This window comes from Elephas maximus, chromosome 9 (genome assembly GCF_024166365.1).
Source record: "Elephas maximus indicus isolate mEleMax1 chromosome 9, mEleMax1 primary haplotype, whole genome shotgun sequence".
NCBI lineage: Eukaryota > Metazoa > Chordata > Mammalia > Proboscidea > Elephantidae > Elephas > Elephas maximus.
In genome coordinates, this window is record NC_064827.1 from 112810603 (window position 1) to 112831433 (window position 20831).

General features: G+C 38.5%; 1 protein-coding gene across 8 annotated transcripts in view; it reads left to right on the plus strand.

Annotated features, from left to right (window-relative positions):
* The window catches only part of PTPDC1 (protein tyrosine phosphatase domain containing 1), a 109549-nt gene that overhangs the window by 79925 nt on the left and 8793 nt on the right, over positions 1–20831 (plus strand). For 5 of the 8 annotated variants that reach the window (XM_049895817.1, XM_049895816.1, XM_049895819.1 and 2 more), the window contains 2 exons: positions 17617–17802; positions 19718–19828. In XM_049895817.1, coding sequence (XP_049751774.1) covers positions 17617–17802; positions 19718–19828 — 297 coding nt within the window. Of the gene's footprint in view, positions 1–17616; positions 17803–19028; positions 19829–20831 lie in introns of those variants that run through there. The other 3 variants (XR_007518657.1, XM_049895821.1, XM_049895820.1) reach the window with 3 other exon arrangements.

Genomic DNA, 20831 nt, shown 5'->3' on the forward strand with positions numbered 1-20831 from the left:
CTTTCCTGGTAACCATCAAATAATTTTTTTTCTGTGTGTAAACCTTTTCTTGTCTTTTTAATAATAGTGGTCTCATACAATGTTTGTCCTTTTGTGATTGCCTTATTTCACTCAGCATAACGCCCTCCAGATTCATTCATGTTGTGAGATGTTTCGTGGATTTGTCATGAATCTTTATTGTTACATATTATTTCATTGTGTGTATATACCACAGTTTGTTTATTCATTCATCCGTTGATGGGCACTTAGGTTTTTCCATCTTTTTGCTGTTGTGAATAATGCCACAATGAACATAGGTGTGCATATGTCTATTCGTGTCATGGCTCTTATTTCTCTAGGGTATATACCTGCAAGTGGGATTGCCAGATCATATGGTATTTCTAGTTTTTTAAGGTAATGCCATTTCATTTTCCATAGTGGTTGTACCATTTTACATTCCCACCAGCAATGTATAAGGGTTCCAGTCTCTCCACAACCTCACCAGCCTTTGTTGTTTTCTGTTCTTTTGATTAGTGCCATTGATGTCAGGGTGAGATGGTATCTCATTGTAGTTTTAATTTACCTCTCTCTTTTTTTAATGGCTAAAGATTGTGAGCATTTCTTCGTGTGTTTATTACCCACCTGAATATCTTCTTTGGTGAAGTGTCTGTCTGTTCATGTCCTTCAACTGGATTGTCTTTTTGTTGTTGAGGTGTTGAAGTTTTCTATATATTATAGAGATTAATCCCTTGTCAGATATATCATAGCCAAAAATTTTTCCCAGTCTTTAAGTCCTCATTTTACTCTTGGAGAAGTCTTTTGGTGAGCATAAGTGTTTAATTTTTAGAAAGACCTATTCATGTAGTTTGTCTTTAGCTGTTTATGCATTTTTAGTTATGGTTGGTATGCTATTTATGCCACATATTAGGGCCTCTAGGGTTGTACCTGTTTTTTCTTCCATGATTTTTATAGTTGTAGATTTTATATTTAGGTATTTGATCCATTTTGAGATCGTTTTTTTGTATGGCATAAGGTATGGTTCCTGTTTCATTTTTTTACAGACAGAAGTCCAGTTTGCCAGCACCATTCCTTTATGAGACTGTCTCTTCCCCTTTTAATGGACTTTGGCCGTTTATCGAAGATCAGCTGTCCATAGGTGGAGAGACTTATTTCTAGGTTCTCAATTCGTTCCATTGGTCTATGTATCTGTCATTGTAGCAGTACCAGGCTGTTTTGACTACTATGACTGTATAGGAGGTTCTGAGATTGGGTAGTATGAGGCCTCCTACGTTGTTCTTCAATAATGCTTTACATATCTGTGGATTCTTTCCTTTCCATATGAAGTTTGTGGTTAATTTTTCCATCTCATTAAAGAATGCAGTTGGAATTTGGATTGGGATTGCATTATATGTACAGATTGCCTTGGGTTGTATTGACATTTTCACAATGTTGAATCTTCCTATCTGTGAGCGTGTTATGTTTTTCCATTAATATAGGTCTTTTTTTGGTTTCTTATAATAGTGTTTTGTAGTTTTCTTTGTATAAGTCTTTTACATCCTTGGTTAGATTTATTCCTAAGTATTTTTGGGGGGGGAGGGGTAAAACCCTCTGCCATCAAGTCAATTCTGACTCATAACGACCCTATAGGACAGAGTAGAACTGCTCCATAGGGTTTCCAAGAACCACCTGGTAGGTTCGAACTGCCAACCTGTTGGTTAACAGCCATAGTTCTTAGCCACTACACCACCAGGGTTTCCATTGGGGGATGTGGCTATTGTAAGTGGTATTGTTTTCCTGATTTCGTTTCTAAAGTTCTCTTTGTTGATGTAGAAGAATTCGACTGATTTTTGTTTGTTGATCTTGTATCATGCTACTCTGCTGAATCCTTCTGTTAGTTCTAGTAACTCTTTTTGCAGAGTCTTTGGGGTTTTCTGTGTACAGGATCATATCTGTGAATAGGGTTGGTTTTACTTCTTTCTTGCCAATCTGAATGCCTTTTATTTCTTTTTCTTGCCTAATTGCTCTAGCTAGGACTTCCAGTACAATGTTGAATAGGAGTGGTGATAAAAGACGTCCTTCCCATTTTCAAGGAAACTGTTTCAGTCTCCCTCCATTGAGAATTATGTTGGCTGTTGGTTTTGTGTAAACGCCCTTTACTATATTAAGGAATTTCTCTTCTATTCCTATTTTGCTGAGAATTTTTATCAGGAATGGGTGTTGGACTTCGTCGAATGACTTTTCTACATCAATTGAGATGATCCTGTGGTTCTTTTCTTTTGTTTTATTTATGTAGTGAATTACATTGATTGATTTTATAATGTTAGAACCATCCTTGCATACTTGGTATGAATCCCACTTGGACATGATGTATTATTTTTTTAGAGTGTTGTTTTATTGTATTGCCTAGAAAATTTGTTGAGAATTTTTGCATCTGTATTCATGAGGGATATGGCTGTAATTCTCTTTTTAGGCAGTGTCTTTGCCTGGCTTTGGGATCTTCTGTTTTAATGTAGGTGATCATAGGTATAAATTTTCCTCTTAGTACTGCTTTCACTGCATTCCATAACTTTTGGTAAGTTGTGTTTTCATTTCATTCGTCTCAAGGTATTTTCTGACTTCTCTTTTGATTTGTTTTTTCACTCATTGGTTGTTTTATAGTGTGTTGTTTAATTTCCACGTATTTGTGAATTTTCTTTTTCTCATATTACTAAATTCTGATTTTATTCCATTGTGTTTAGAAAGGATGCTTACAATGATTTAAATCTTTTTTTTTTTTAATTATTAAGACATATTTTGTGATCTAACATGGTCTATCCTGGAGAATGTTCCTCAAGTATTTGAGAAGAATGTATCATCTTCTGTTGTTCAGTGGAGTGTTCTGTATATGTCTATTACGTCTTAATGATTTATAGTGTTGTTCAGGCCCTCTGTTTCCTTACTCATCTTCTATCTGGTTCTATCCATTATTGAAAGTGGGGTATTGAATATCTAACTATTATTGTAGAACCATCTATTTCTAACTTCAGTTGTGTCAGTGTTTGTTTCATGTATCTTAGGACTCTCTTGTTAAAAAGGTGCATATAATTTATAATCATTATATCTTCTTGATGAATGAAACCTTTTATCAAAATATAATGTTCTTTGTCTCTCATAATGGATGTTGACTTAAAGTCTGATTTACCTGATAATAACATAGCCAACCCTGCTCTCTTTTGATTACTATTTATGTGGATTATCTTTTTCTATCCTTTTACTTTCAATCTCTTTTTGTCTTTGTATCTAAAGAGAGTCTTTTGTTGACAGCATATAGATGGACCACATTTTGTTTTGTTTTTTTAAATTCTGCTGTATCACTCTCTGTCTTTTAATATGACAATTGAATGCATTTAAGGTCCCTGGGTGGCACAAAAGTTTTACACTTGGCTACTAAGTAAAAGTTTGGCAGTTTGGACCCACCCAGTAGTGCCACAGAAGAAAGGCCTGGCAATATGCTTCCATAAATATTACAGCAAGGAAGGACCTATGGAGCTTAGTTCTACTCTGTCATGGGGTCACCATGAGTCACAGTTGACTTGATGGCAACAGGCTTGTTTATTTGTTTGTTTAACATTTAAAGTAATTACTTCAGATGAGCCAAGATGGCTGCTTAGTCAGACACACCTTGCCATCCCTCTACAGCAAAGACCCGAGAAACCAAGTGGAACACATACAGATGACAGTCCTGGAACCCTGAGCATCAAATAAAAGGATAAAGAATTAGATCAAACACCGATCGTAAGGAGAAACTGATCGAGAACAGTGAATGAGGAGAGATACAGAGTAGAAGTACCCTGCCAGCTGACCTAGCACAGCACGGGCATCTTGAGACAAAGCCAACAGTGATCCCAGGTGAGGAGCGCAGAAAGGCATCTTCGCAGAATTTTTAGCAGGAGTCAGAGGAACTGTGTTGACATACGTGGAGTGAAGTGGGGTGAGCAGGACTTGAACTGGACCTAGGGAGGAAGGGTGCAGGAGGGAGAGCAAGAGCTCCAGGGATCCCCTCTTCCACAGCGCAAGAAAGGAGCCAGGACTCAGAGACCAAGTGACTCACTAGTGGCAGTCCCTGACCATTGAGGTGGGTGGTACACACACAGTAATAGATCTACAGAGTGTTAGCAGAAGATCCCCCATACACCTGGACCATGGGAAGCCTCTCCTCGCACTTGATCAGGGCCAGGTCCCAATTGCTAACTGCAGCCAACAGGAAGCACCCAGGTACCCTCACTCTGTGACCTGAGGAGCACACTCCCCTTCCCCCACCCTCCTAGTGATTAGAAGCATGAACCCCCCAGCCCTGCATCCCCAATCGCCAGGGACACAGTCTGAGACCCCCCTTACTCCCCCCCACTCAGTCTCATCCACCTTCCGCCCCCGCCCACCTGCCAAGTGGCAGCAACAACAGTACTTCCAGCCACCCACCCCCACCCTCAACCCTGCCCCTCTGAGCAACATGTGACCACTCTAGCAACCTAGCCTGCTTGGCCTTGCCCCTTGCCCCACCCTTCCGAGCAGCAAAGGACCACCCCGGCAACCCCACCTGCTCCTTGGCTGCCAGCCTGTCCCAGCGAGTGGCACAGGATCACTCAGGCAGCCTTACTCACCCAAGGCAGGTAGGGGAAAGCGTGCTTCCACACACCTACTCACCTACCACACCTGTTGCCCTGTCCCCACAGCAAGTGCCATCACCTGCTCCCACGCCACTGGACTTACAAGCAGACGGCAACCAATGCCTGCCCAGCCTGTCCACAGCCACTCTACACAACTAGTGAACACAAACTTAAGCCCACACTGCCAGCTGCTGCCCCACTCACCTGGAGCCAGGTAGTGAGCCCTCCAGTGCTACCAGACTAACAACCAGTGTAGCATGCCCTCCCCGCCCACCCAGGTATACCAAAATAAAGCAAAAAATAGGGAGCAGCAAACAAACATACAGTCAGTCAATAAATATAATAACACCTTAATGTCTCAGAGACAACAGACAATATTAAATCACATAAAGAAGCAGGACAAGATGCCTCAAGCAAGTGACCAAAATAAAGGGTCAGGAAACCTTCCTAAGGAAGAAATGGTAATAGCAATAACTGATAAGGAATTCAAAAGACTTATATATAGGATCCTCCAAGAGATCAAAAAAGAGATCAAGGAAAACACATACAAAATCAAGGAAAACACAAGCAAAATTCTCAAAGAATTCAGGAAATCAATACAATGACAAAATAGACATTGGAAACCACACAAAAACAACAACTAGAAATCCAGAAGAGTAACAATAAAATTTCAGAAATCAACAACTCAGTGGAAGGACATAGGAGTAGAATCGAATCAATGGAAGACAGAATCAGCAAAATAGAGAACAAATCTCTTGACATCAATTTGTTTGAGGAACAATCAAAAAAAAAGAAACCTAAGAGTTACGTGGGACACCATCAAGAGGAATAATTTACGCATGATCAAAATTCCAGAACGGGGAGACAAAATAAAGCACAGAATTTTTGAAGATTTGCTGGCAGAAACTTCCCTAATATGAAAGATGAGAAGCTGTCCATCCAAGAAGCTCAGCGAACCCCATACAAGATAAATTCCCAAAGATAGTCACCAAGACGTGATCATTATCAAACTTTCCAGAACCAAAGACAAAGAATCCTGACAGTAAGTCAGGAAAAACAAACTGTCACCTACAAAAGGGAACCAATAAGACTAAGCTCCAATTTTTTGGGCAAAGCAAGAAATCAATGGGATGACATATATAAAACCCTGAAAGGAAAAATTTTGCAACCAAGAATTATATATCTAATAAAATTTTATCTCAAGTACAATGGCAAAACTAGGACATTCCTAAATAAACAGAAATTAACAGAATTTGTAAAAACCAGACCAACCTTACAAGAAATACTAAAGGGAGTCCTTTGGACACAGAACCAGCAACATCAGACCAAACTTACAAGAAATGTTAAAGGCAGTCCTTCAGACAGAGAACCAACAACATCAGACAAAAACCTGAGATTAAAACACATGACAGCATCACCCAGATACCAACACAGATAAAAAAAATTCTAAAAAATAAAGTAAAGCTACAAGCTGAAAATGGAATGTCAATCATTAAATGACAACTTCAGAATAAAAAGGTACAATAAATGGTGTAGTTACAGAACTTCCATATGGAAGGGAAGTCAAAGCAATATCCACATATAACAGACTGTTTTAAATTTAGGAAGAGAGTGGCAGAATGGATTTTTTTAAAAAAAGACATAACCCGTCAATATGTTGTCTGCAAGAGACACACCTTAGACACAAAGATAAAAAATAAGGTAAAAATCAAAGGATGGAAAAAATATATATCAAGCAAACAGTAACTGAAAAAGAACAGGAGTGGCAATATTAATCTCCAATAAAATAGACTTTAAGGCAAAGTCCAGTGTAGAGAAAAGGGCACTACATAATGAATTAATGGATCAATCCCCTAAGAGGACATAACCGCAGTAAGTATTCATGCACTCAACAACAGAGCTCCAAAATACATAAAACAAACTCTAAGAGTATTGAAAAGTAATAGTAGGAGACAGAACAACTAGAAAAAAACTCAACAGAGATACAGAAGACCTAAACAACTCAATCAACCAACTTGACCTCATAGGTGTATATGGAACACTCCACCCAAGAGCAGCACCGTACACATTCTCCACCAGCACACATGGCTCATTCTCCAGAACAGACCATGTTTTAGGCCACAATGCAAGCCTCAAGAAATTAAAAAATATTGGAATAATACAAAGCATGTTCTCTGATCACAGTGCTGGAAAATTAGAAATCACTAACAAGAAGCACAAGGGAAAGAGTCTAATATATGGAAATTGAATAGCACCTTGCTTAAAAACCACAGGGTAATTGAAGAAATTAAATTAAAAAAATTCCTAGAAGCAATCAAAAACTAAAATACAACATACCAAAACCTTTGGAACACAGCAGAAGCAGTGCTCAGAGTTCAGTTTGTGGTAATAAACACACACATCAAAAAAGAAGAAAGGGCCAAAATCAGTATCTCTTAACCCTACAACTTGAACAAGTAGAAAAAGAGCACCAAAGGAAGCCCACAACCATCAGAAAAAAGGAAATAATAAAGATGATAGCAGAAATAAATGAAACAGAAAAGTAGTTAAAAGAATCAACAAGGCTAAAAATTGGTTCTTTGAAAGGATCAATAAAATCAACAAACCACTGGCCAAACTGAGAGAAGAAAAGAAGGAAAAGATTCAAATAACCCAAATAAGAAATGAGTTGCATGATGTTACAACAGAACCAACTGAAATAAAAAGAATCATAACAGAATATTATGAAAAATTATACTCCAACAAGTTTGAAAACCTAGAAAAAATGGACAAATTTCTGGAAATACAAACTGAGGCGGGAAAAACTGAGCAGACCAATAACAAAAGAAGGAAATGAAGAGGTAATTTTAAAAAAGCCTTGACCTGGACAGCTTTACTGGAGAGTTCTACCAAACATTCAGAGAAGAGTTGACACTAATATTATTACTCAAACTATTCCAGAGCATATGAAAGGAAGGAATGCTTCTGAATTCATTCTATGAAGCCAGCATAACTCCAGGCAAAGACACCACTAAAAAAGAAAATTATAGACCAATGTCTGTCATGAATATAGACACAAAAATTCTCAACAAAATTCTAGGCAATAGAATTCAACAACATATCATAAAAATAATACATTATGGCCAAGTGGGATTCATACCAGGAATGCAATGATGGTTCAACATTAGAAAATCATTCAACGTAATCCACTACATAAATAAAACGAAGGAAAAGAATCAGATGATCATCTCAATCGAAACAGAAAAAGCACTTGATAAACCCTAACACCCATTCCTGATAAAAGCTCTCAGCAAAATACGAATAGAAGGGAAATTCTGCAACATAATTAAGGGCATATACAAAACCAACAGCCAACATTATTCTCAGTGGAGAGAAACTGAAAGTATTCCCTTTGAGAATGGGAACCAGCAAGGATGCCCTTATCACTACTCTTATTCAGTGTTGTACTGGGAGTCTTAGCTAGAGCAATGAAGCAAGAAAGGGAAATAGAGGGTATCCATTTTGGCAAAGATGAAGTAAAACTATCCCTATTCACAGATATGATCCTATACATAGAAAATCCCAGAGATTCCACAGGAAAACTACTGAAACTAATAGAAAAAAAGAAAAGAAAAATCAGCAAAGTGGCAGAGTACAAGATCAACATAAAAAAATCAGTTGGATTCATCTACATTAACAAAGAGAACTCCGAGAGGGAAATTAGGAAAGCAATACCATTTACAGTAGTCCCCCAAAAGATAAAATACTTAGGACTAAGTCTAATGAGGGATATAAAAGACTTATAAAAGGTAACTGCAAAATACTACTGCAGGAAATCTAAAGAGACCTACAGAAATGGAAAAACATACCATGCACCTGGATAGGAAGACTTAGCATTGTGAAAATGTCAATACTACTGAAAGCAATCTACAAATACAATTCAGTCTCAACTGAAATTCCAACAGCATTCTGTAGTGAGATGGAAAAACTTTTCATTGAAAGGAAAGACGCACCAGATAAGTTACTATTGAAGAAGAAGAACAAAGTAGGAGGCGTCACACTCCCCTATCTCAGAACCTACTATACAACCACAGTAATCAAGACAGACTAGTACAGGCATATCTCATTTCATTGTGCTTCACTTTATTGTGATGCCCAGATATTGCATTTCTTACAAATTGAAGGTTTGTGGCAACCGTGTGTCGAGCAAGTCTTTCAGCACCATTTTTCCAATAGCGTGTGCTCGCTTCATATCTCTCTCACATTTTGATGATTCTCACAACATTTCAAACTTTTCATTATTATTATATCTGTTACGGTGATCTGTGATCAGTTATCTTTGATGTTACTATTCTAATTGTTTTGGGGTGCCACAACTGTGCCCATCTAAGACAACAAACGTAATAAATGTGTGTGTTCTGACTGCTCCACAAGACTTGCTGTACCTCTGTCTCTCTCCCTCTCCTCAGGGCTCCTTATTCTCTGAAACACAACAATATTGAAATTAGGCCACTTAATAACCTTACAGTGGCCTCTAAGTGTTCAAGTGAAAGGAAGACTCACACATCTCTCACTTTAAATCAAAACCTAGAAGTGATTAAGCTTAGTGAGAAAGGCATGTCAAAAGCCGAGAAAGGCTGAAAGCTAGGCCTCTTGCACCAAACAGCCAAGTTGTGAAGGCAAAGGAAAAGTTTCTGAAGGAAATTAAATATGCTGCTCTAATGAATACACAAATGACAAGAAAGCAAAACAGCCCTATGCTGATACGGAGAAAGTTTTAGTGGTCTGGACAGAAGATCAAACCAGCCACAACATTCCCTTAAGTCAAAGCCTAATCCAGAGCAAGGCCCTAACTCTCTTCAATTCCGTGAAGACCGAGAGAGGCGAGGAAGCTGCAGAAGAAAAGTCTGCAGCCAGCAGAGGTTGGTTCCTGAGGTTTAAGGGAGGAAGCCATCTCTAGAACATAAAAGTGCAAGGGGAAACAGCAAGTAGTGACGCAGAAGCTGCAGCGAGTTATCCGGGAGACTGAGCTGGTTGGTGAACGCGGCCGCACTGAACCACAGGTTTTCAGTGTAGATGAAACAGCTTTATATTGGAGGAGATGCCATCTGGGACTTCCAGAGCTGGAGAGGAGAAGTCAGTGCCTGGATCCAAAGCTTCAAGGACAGGCTGGCCCTCTTGTCAGGGGCTAGTGCAGCTGGTGACTTTAAGTTAAAACCAGTGCTCAGTTACCATTTTGAAAATCCTAGGGCCCTTAAGACTTATGCCAGATCTACTCTGCCTGTGCTGTATAAATGGAACAACAAAGTCTGGAGGACAGCACATCTCTTTACAACATGGTTTACTGAATATTTTAAGCCCACTGTTGAGACTTACTGCTCAGAAAAAAAGATTCCTTTCAAAATATTTCTGCTCATTGACAACATACCTGGTCACCAAAGAGCTCTGATGGAGATGTACAAGGAGATTAATGTTGTTTTCAACATTAACTCAAATTGGATCAAAGATCTAAATGTAAAACCTAAAACTATACAGATCGTGGAGGAAAAAATACGGTCAACACTAGGGGCCCTAATATATGGTAGAAACAGAATACCAAACGTATGTAAAAATACACAAATAGTGGAAGATAAACTAGATAACTGGGACCTCTTAAAAATCAAACACTTATGCTCATCAAAAGACTTCTCCAAAAGTATAAAAATAGAACCTACGGACTGGGAGAAAATTGTTGGCTACTACATATCTGACAAAGATCTAATCTATAAAATCTATAAAAAACTCCAGTACCTCAACAAAAAAAGACAATCCATTTTAAAAATGGGCAAAGGACATGAACACACTCTTCTCCAAAAGAAACATTCAGGCAGCTAACAAACAAATGAAGAGATGCTCGTGATTATTACTCATTAGAGAAATGCAAATCAAAACTACAATGAGATACCAGCTCACCCCAGCAAGAATGGTGCTGATCCAACAATCAGAAAACAGCAAATGCTGGCAAGGTTGTGGGGAGCCTGAAACTCTTATACATTGCTGGTGGGAATGTAAAATGGTACAACCTCTGTGGAAAATAGTATGGCCCTTCCTTAAAAAGCTAGAAATAGGAATGCCATATGATCCTTCAACCCTACCCCTAGGTATGCATCCTACAGAAATAAGAGCTGTGACAAAAATAGACATATGCACACCTAATGTTCAGTGCAGCATTATTCACAATAACAAAAAGATGGAAACAACCTAAATGCTTATCAATGGATGAATAGATTTTCAAAAACTGTGGTACATACACACAAAATTGATTTAAAAAAAATTTTTAATGTTGCATTTACTATGCAACAATAAAGACTAATGAGTCCACAGAACATCTCACAACATGGATGAACATGCAGGACATTATGCTGAGTGAAATAAGTCAAGCACAAAAGGACAAGTATTGTATGAGACCACTATTATAAAAAGTTAAAATAGGTTTGCATGCAGAAAGTAATGTTATTTAATGGTTACCAGAAAAGGAAGAGGGAGGGAGGGAAAACCACCAACTGGACAATAAACACATGTTAACTTTTGGTGAAGGTGAAAGTCAGTACAACGTGACCAAGGCAAAGAAAGACACTGAGAGATTCACAAGAATAAAAGCCAGCTACACTAAATACTACAACATCTACAACCCTGTAACAACAGTAATAACAAACAATAATTTATAAGTGGATACATGGTAGATATGTAAGCTGAATAGGTATGGCAGCACACCCATGTGCATATATAGACTAAGTTATGGATGTTTCTACATACATATTTGTATATGTTGCATGTATATTTATATATACAATAGGGAGCACAGTTAGGGAAACCTCTTAGATGTAACCAAACACTTCAGGGCATTCAGTTACTGGGCTTGAGGACTGGGGACCATAGTCTTGGGGGACATCTTGGTCAGTTGGCATAACACAGCACATAAAGTCAATGTTCTACATCCTACTTTGGTGATCTGGGGTCTTAAAAGCTTGCGCGTGGCCATCTATGATACAACTATTTGTCTTTTCCATCTGGAGCAAAGGAGAGTAAAGAAAACCAAAGATTAAATGAAGCCAATAGTTGAAAGGATTAACAGCCCACAAGAGCCACAGCCTCCACTACCCTGACACCAGAAGAACTAGATGGTTCCTGGCTGCCACCACTGACTGCTCTGACCAGGATCACAATAGAGGGTCCCGGAAAGAACAGGAGAAATGTAGAACAAAATCCAAATTCATAAAAAAGACCAGACTTATTGATCTGATAGAGACTGGAGGAACCCCCGAGACTATGGCCCTTAGTCACTGTGATGGTGACAATTGTGTGTCAGCTTGGCTGGGCCATGATTCTCAGTGGTTTGGCAGTTGTGATGCAGTTTGGCAGCTACCCAACGATGTAATCACTTCCATAATGAAATCTGATAGAATGTAATTACATCCATGATGAGATCTATAAGCAGCCAGTCTGTTGAAGGGAGTTTCCTTGGGGATGGCCTGCGTCCATCCAATATATGTAGACTTCCCGGCAAAGCTTGCTGGTTTGCTCGATCTGGATTCTTATCTGACCTCCAGTTATTGGGACTTGAGCTACAAGCTTACCTGCCGATCTTGGGATCCTTCAGCTCCACCACCTGTGAGCCAGCGGCCTACCATCTTACCTGCCAATCTTGAGATTCATCGGCTTCCACACCTGTGAGCCAGAGGCCTGCTGTCTGACCTGCTGATCTTAGGTTCACCAACTGGACCAATAAGCAACATCATGATAAATGGAGAAAAGATTGAAGTTGTCAAGGATTTCATTTTACTTGGCTCCACAATCAGCATGGATCAAAAGATGCACTGCATTGGGCAAATCTGCAAAAAAACCTCTTTTTTAAGGTGTTGAAAAGCAAAGATGCATACCTTGAAGACTAAGGTATGTATGACCCAAGCCATGCTGTTTTAAATTGCCTTATATGCATGCAAAAGCTGGACAATGAATAAGGAAGACCAAAGAAGAATTGATGCCTTTGAATTGTGGTATTGGCAAAGAATACTGAAGATACCATGGTCTGCCGGAAGAAAGAATTAATCTGTCTTGGAAGAAGTACAACCAGAATGCTCTTTAGAAGCAAAGATGGTGAAACTATGTCTCACTTACTTTGGATGTGTTCTAAGGAGGGATTAGTCCCTGGAGAAGGACATCATGGTTGGTAAAGTAGAGGGTCAGAGGAAAAGAGGAAGACCCTCAATGAGATGGATTGACACAGTGGCTGCAACAGTGGGCTTAAGCATAACAATGATTGTGAGGATGGCACAGGACCAGGCAGTGTTCCGCTCTGTTGTACATAGTATCGCGTAGAGTTGGAACTGACTGGACAGCACCTACCAACAACAACAAGGAAGGATTTACTTCCACCATTTAGCTATTTGTTTTCTGTATGTTTTATGTATTTTTTATTCTTTGATTTGTCCATTAGTGCCTTTTATGTATTAAGTTGAATTTTAAGAAAATAACTAAAACATGTACAGAAAAGGTTACCTTTAGGAGTATAATTAACATCTCAAACTTACGACAACCTCGGTTAAATAATAACAACTCAGTTAAAATGGTATAAAAACACTCTGCCCCATGCCTCTCCATCCCTCCCCCTTTATGTTGTTATCGTCATTATTATGTCTTTATACATTGTATGCCCATGTGCGCAGATTTATAATTATTTTATGCATTTGCCTTTTAAATCCTATAGGAAGTAAAGAGAAGTTACAAAGCAAAATTACAATAATACCAGCTTTTATGTTTACCTATGTAGTTACCTTTACCAGAGTTTTTTATTTCTTCTTAATGGCTTCAAGTTACTATCTAGTAACTTTTACCCAGAAGGATTTCCTTTAGCATTTCTTGTGAGGTGATCTTCTGGCTCTGAACTCCATCTGTCTAGCTTTTGTTTATCTAGAAATGTCTTAATTTTTCCTTCATTCTTGAAGGATAGTTTTGCAGATATAGAATTCTTGGTTGACAGTTTTTTCCATTCAGAACTTTAAATATGTCATCCCACTTCCCTCTGGCCTTCATAGTTTGTGATGAGGAACTAGTTAATAATCTTGAAGATCACTTGTACATGAGGAGTCACTTCTCTTTTGCTGCTTTCAAAATTCTCTTTGTTCTTAGGTTTTGACAATTGACCTATAATGTCTTGATGTGGGTTGCTTTGAGTTTTTTCTACTTGGAGTTCATTGAGCTTTTGAATGAGTAAATTGATGTCTTTCATCAGATTGTAGCTTTTGGCCATTATTTCATCAATTATTTTTTCTGCCCATTTCTCCCTTCTCCTTCTGGGACTCCCATGATGTCATGATGTCTGTGTTAGTATACTTGACAGTGTCCCATAGATCCTTCAAGCTCTGTTCAGTTTTTTTTTTTTTTTTTCCTTTCTCCTCAAACTGAATAATTTTTAGTTGTCTTATTTTTAAAATTCACCCATCCTTTCCTGCCTGGTCTATTCTGCTATTGTACTTTTGAGGACCAAAATTTCTGCTTAGTTGCTTTTTATAATTTCTGTCTCTGTATTAACATTCTTTGTTTTTTCATACATCATTTTACTGATTTCCATTAGTTCTTTTCCATGGTTTCATTTGGCTCATTGGGCATATTTAAGACATTTGCTTTAACATCTTTTACTAGTAATTCCAATGTCTGGGCTTCCTCAGAGATGGTTTCTTTCCAATTCTTTTTTTTTTTCCTGAGAATGGGGTATACTTTCCCTTTACTTTGTATGTTTTGTAATTTTTGTTGAGAACTGGATATTCTGAATATTACAGTGTGGTAGCTCTGAGAATGTGATTCTTGCACTCTTTAGGGGTTAGCATTGTTACTTGAGGAAAGATGCAGTCATCTGTTCAGTGACATTTCCAAACTATTTTTGCAAAGTAAATTTTTCAATTGTGTGGGGTCACACAATTAGAGTTTCTGTTCTGTTAACTTCTGCAGTCAGCCAGTGACCTGACAAAAAGGCAGTGGCGGGGGGTGGTACGGGGAGAAAAGGTGTATTAGCCCTTTAAGTTGCTGCTGCTGAGAAGGCCAAACCTCAGCCAGTGCTGCACCTGTCCTTTAGTGCACCCCCAGATCAACCAAAATGTAAAATCCCAAATCCTTGGAGGACAAGGTCTGCACTGTCCACCCTGGGAACATGGGCCACTGTCTCCACTGCCACAGCAGGACTGACATGAGGTCTTTGGCATCCATTCTCAGCTTTTACTTAGAATGCAAAATTTAAATTTTAACCATTTGTGTTGTATTTTCAGTGTGCATCATGTTGTACTTTTACGGAAAAGATGCTCTTAAATCACCTGTATTCTTTTTGCCCTGAATGAGCACCTGGTCTCAAGAAAAAGACAGGCCTATGAACTTAACCCTTTGCCCTCGAGTCGATTTCGACTCATGGAGACCCTATAGGTCAAAGTAGAGCTGCCCCATAGGGTTTCCAAGGAATGGCTGGTAGATTTAGACTGCTGACCTTTTGGTTAGCAGCTGAGCCCTTAACTACTGTGCCACTTACTTATCAGAAATAGGGAAAATGCCCTAATAAGGGTCTGACTTTGGAAGTCCTAACTCAGTGAAATTTTGACTTGTTAGCCTATGATCTGCATTAGACCAATAATATAAACAAGGCTTATAACATTTCTAAGAAGGCTAGTATTGTTTCAAATGCTGGGCTTGGAAATGAAGTCTGTAGCCCCACAGAAGCACACTAACTTATAACTGTATGATGAGAGGAGAAAATTTTTGATAAGAGTGTAATTCATCAGAATTGCGTTCTTTTGCTTAACAGATAGCTAATCGTATTGTTTTCTTTCGAAACGAATTATTTTCTTTATTTACTCCTCATGTCTTTCCAAACTGATGAACTCTTCCATTTATTTAGTGAGCATTTTCTGAGCACTTCCTGTGTGTCGAGAGTTCAGTAGTATTAGTCTGTATCTGCTCTAGGTGCAAACTCTTGCACCGCCATTCGGGGATCAGCAGCACACTGCATGCCCCCTCAGGTCGTATGCTCTGTGTGAGTTTTACATGGACTAAATATTTCAGCGTTTGCTTTGGACTAGACTATTTCAACATGTAATATACTGAAAAGAAATTTCCTAGAGGTGATCACAGGCCTCTCATTTGCATTGTTTTGCCTTGCCTTTTTTTTTTTTTTTTTTCTTTTCCCTCTAGGTTTTATTTTAAGACCTTTCGGTAATAAAAATAAGTTGAATTCCAGAAAACAGTAAAATGTACATTATTTGAATAGTATTATGCCTTCTGTACCTGCATTGAGGCCCTTTCACGTATATTATTTCATGTGATTCTCACGATAAGCCTGTGAGGCAGATGTTATTATCTGCAGATTCTTTTTTTTTTTGTTGGTGAAAATGTGTACAGCAGAGGATACACCATTTCAACAAAGTCTACGTGTATAATTCAGTGACATTGTTTGCATTCTTCAAGTTGTACAACTGTTCTCACTGTTCTTTTCCACATTATTCCACCACCATTAATATAAACTCGCTGCCCCTAAGCTTCCCATCTAACTCTTCGAGATGCTATTGTCAGTTTGTTGCCACACAGATAAATCTTTGAAAAAACACGATGCTAGGGCAGGCATACTTTACTAATTAAGCTAAACTATTGTTTGGTTCAAAGCAGATGTCCAGGGAAAGTCTTGGTTTGAGGTTTAAAGAGTATGCAGCTTTCTTTTTTAATCTTTACAGTCACCTTATGTAGTAAGTAGTACAGACAAGGAAAGTAAAGTTCACAAAGGTTAGGTGTCATTGCCCGAGGTCACATGGTTCCTCTGTGGCAGAGCCAGGGTACGAAACTTCATGTCTGTTTAATACTTCCCATTATCCCATGATGCTTTTCCTACCTTCACTGGAAAAAAAAGATTTCAGAAAACATAATGCAAAGTCATTGTACTATGAGGGCCTTTGAAAGGTGTCATTTTTTCATAGCTGGTCTTCTTGTTAGTTACATAAAATTGAGTAAAAAGGTACACTACTATATTCATGATCTATGGGATATGCAGGACTACAAACTACTAAAAGTATTGGCTGATTTATGAGGTGAAAAGAGAAATCCAGTCCTGGAGGATCATTGTGATAGCAGAAGAGCACAGACTTTTGAGTAAGGCAGAACTGGCTGTGAAGACCTCTTTTGCCGTTTACTAGCTCAGGGTTCCTAGGCAAGTTATTTAATTTTCACTGAGCCTCAATACTTCTCTCTGTAAGGGGAGCAGTTGTTATGCTCCTTATTTTCACAAAAAAATATTTTATTTGCTGAACATAAATCTGAACCCTGTCAGAGATTAATTGAAATTCTTATCTCACTTCCACTTTGCTCTCTGTGAGATTAAATTTTTAAAATCACACTCTTAAATTGCCTCCAAGCATTTGGAGTACTGACAAGACTTCCTAGTTTATTTTCACCCTGTCAAATTTCAGGGTGCAGGGGCTTGTTATTTATTAAATTCTACACAGGATTCTAAAAAGAAATTTGAAAGAAATATATATACCACATTTACCAACTTTCAAGCAAAGCATTTTGTACAGTTAGAGATTTCAGTCAAGTTTTTCCTTAGATCCGAAACTTACAAATGTTCTCTTATTTACACTTTGTCGTCTACCATTCTACTTCATGCAATAAATATTTCTGTTTTGTTCTCCAGGAGCCTAAAAATGTAGAATTGTTTTACCTGAATGGTTTCTATGTTTTCTGAACAAAGCAGAGAACTTACATTAAGCAGCTTCTCTGTCCTAGGAGCTTTAACAGACCTTGTGAGGCAGGCGGAGGAACTCAAGGAAGGGAAACTGAGGCTAAGGGAAATCAGTATCTGTACTCAAATGCACCACTTGGCAGTGCTGAGCTAGGATGGGACCCCAAGTCCATGTCTCCAGAGCCTGAGCCTTTCTGTTCTAACAGACTAAAGATCGGCCATTCTTTTTTCCTTTCTTTTGTTATTGTCTTTACTTTTTAGAAAGAACTAAATTCCCGAGATGGAGCTTGGGAAAAAATATGTGGCGAACGGGATCCCTTCATCCTATGCAGTTTAATGTGGTCTTGGGTAGAACAACTGAAGGAGCCTGTAATCACCAAAGAGGACGTGGACATGCTGGTTGACAGGCACGCAGATGCCGCCGAAGCGTTGTTTTTATTAGAGAAGGTAAAGTAGTTGTTGTACTAGTTAATGAATTTAACTGAGGCCCTTGATGTAAGTTGCACACACTGAAAAAGATCCATTATAAAAAGGGGATTCATACAGGACCCCATATCCAATTAAGTCTAATAGTTTTCCCAAGAAAAATGAAGAAATGCATACTCAGTATAGACACTTAGAAAATACGGAAAAGGGGGAAATATCTATAATCCTGTCACCTAGGAGAACCATTTTAAACATTTTTACATCTTTCAACCTTATTATTGCATATTTTAACCGATAGTAAAAATCACTTTAAAATGCAATTTTATACTTCATTTTTGCTTAAAATTATAAGATATTTTTCCATGTATAGTATGAGCTTTTCATGAATATTAACTTTAATGGGTGTGTAATGCCTCCAGTATGGGGATATGCCATAATTAACTATTTTTTCACTTTCCATATCTGTTTCTACTCATTTACTATGAGCATATAAATATGGAAAGCTATGAGATAGGTTAGAATATGCACTTTTTTGTATTTTTTAAAAAGGGTTATGTGTGTATATGTACACATGTATACATATGTGTATACAATTTGTATATTTATAAAATATCTCTAGAAGGAAAAATAAGAAACTGGTAATGGTGGTTGCCTTGAGGGAAGGATACCAAATTTTTGTGTTTTTATGTGGTAATATTTTCAGTTAAAAATTGGCTTTTTATTTGAGAAAAGTGTTACCCGATAATTAGCCTTGAGCTACTTATTGTGCTGCGCTTCAGTGTCAGCATGGCCTCATTGTCTCCAATGCTTACTGAAAATCTCAGCCCCTCCAACACACACACACAGTGACGCAATACACGTCTTTAAGCAGAAAACTTTTCCTGTATCTTGAGTCCTTTTCTTAGCCCATGTTCTTAGCAATTAAATTACAGAGATAAAACGGGCAAGTGACTAGGGAGGAAATTAACCTTTGTTGTGTGACTGTGGGCAAAGCCCTTGCTAGCGGGTGTTATCCTAATTTACTGAAAGGGAAGGCGAGAGCCTTGCCCAGGTGCACAGCATGTGTCAGAGCTAGGTTCAAACCCAGTTGCTCTGGCACAAAGCTGGTGCACTTCCGTTCCCATCATGCTATCCACTTTAACAGAATTCACTCTACATCTCCTCCCCATCCCCCATGCAGGGGGCATATACTTTTGTAGGTGTCATTGTAATGATAATTTGTGCACTCAGGTTTTTCTGTATTTCAGATTATGCCCTTAAAGTAGATTTCCGGAGATGAAATTACTGGGTCAAAGGGTGTGAATTTTTTTCCTGAGGCCTTTGCTATGTACTGCTCAAGGTGATGGAATTTCTCCTTTGTTTCTCTAAGGTGAACCAGCCCCCTTGGAGTCAAGTCAGTGTACTCATTCTTAACGGTTTTCTCCCCTTGACATAGAGGCTGCTTTCTTAGGTGCCTGCATGCTCCTGGAGGGCTGGGGTTGTTTCTCTTCTTCTTCCCCACCTCCCTCCATAGCACCTGGAATGGGGCTGGCGCAGTTCTGTTTGCTCAGTGCCCACTGACGTGTCCATGTGTCACCATGACACGTCAGCCTCTAATGGCCTAACTGAATGATTACACCCAGAAGCAACAGAATGAAAAAATCTATTCCATTCACGACAAGAAAAATATTTGGTTGCAAAATGGCATTGATCTTCAGATTCATTTGTATTTCTGCTTAATTACTAACCAGCTTTGATATGGATTATCTCCTGCAAGCTTTTCAAATTATATTAACACATAACAATAGACTTTTTGTAGAGCTCTTGGTAGATATTTTAGTATTTGAGATTATGAGTACTAGGTCTGAAACCGGTTTCTGGGTCTGCAGTTACTTTAAGTTTATTCCCTGAGGCATTTTTCAAACAACTCATTTGATTTTGATTTCTGCAAAAACAGGGACAGCACCAGACGATTCTTTGCATTTTACATTGCATAGTGAGTCTTCAGACGGTTCCTGTGGATGTGGAGGAAGCATTCCTGGCCCATGCCATTAAAGCTTTCACTAAGGTGAGTAGTGCTCCACCTTTCCCCTTCTAGATTCCAGAGGCCATCAGCCTCCTGTAAAGTAAAGCTGTTAGTTATGGTGGCAGAGTGGCTAAGCCCTCAGCCGCTAACCAAAAAATTGGTGGTTAGAACTCAGCCAGTGGCTCCATGGGAGAAAGAAAAATTACAGGGTAAAAAATCCTGTGGGGCAGTTCTACTCTGTCACATGAAGGTTGCTCTGAGTCAAAATTGATAACGTGTTTCTGTAATGGAATGTACTGACATTTATTGAAAGTAGTTGCAGAGTTTGGGGCAAAACATATCACTGTTTCCCAACAGTGATATTAGGAAAAACTGAAGTGTAGGTTTGTTGAAGGAGAATATTGGAACAAAGAGCTTTTATTTAGAAGAAGGAAACAATTGGGTGTTGAGAAAGTATTTTTAAATCATGTGCCTGTTGGGAGCCAGAGAATCTTTTCTTGTTGAGCCAGTTCTACCTTGAGTTTAAACAAGAAGCTATCTATTGAGAATTTAACATTCAGCATTGACTATTTGATCCTGTGTCCTGGTTGGCAAATCCTAAGCAAAGAATAAAATATATTTCCTTTTCATGAATATCCTTTTGGCTTGCAGGAATCTGCTCTGGCTAAAGAGAGAAGCCAGGTTCATGTCAAAAGAAAAAGTTCCCCTCATCCCCTCAGCTAATTTGTTTGGTAACTCTCATATGTGAAATGAAAACATCTTTGTTAATAACAGGAAAGAACCCATCTTTTGAATAACAGCGTCTATGGCAAGTATTAATGATAATAGCAATTATTATTCATACTCATTTACAAGTTCTGAAGTTTTATTATTTTTCCAATATCCTTTACTCTCCACCCCTTCCAAAGTGATGTCCCTATTTCAGATTCTTGTTTCTTTCCTGGATTTATTTTATTGCACTATTAAAAATGAAACAGTTTCGGAGGCAGGGCCAAGATGGCGGAATAGACAGATGCTTCCTACAATCCCTTATACAACAAAGACC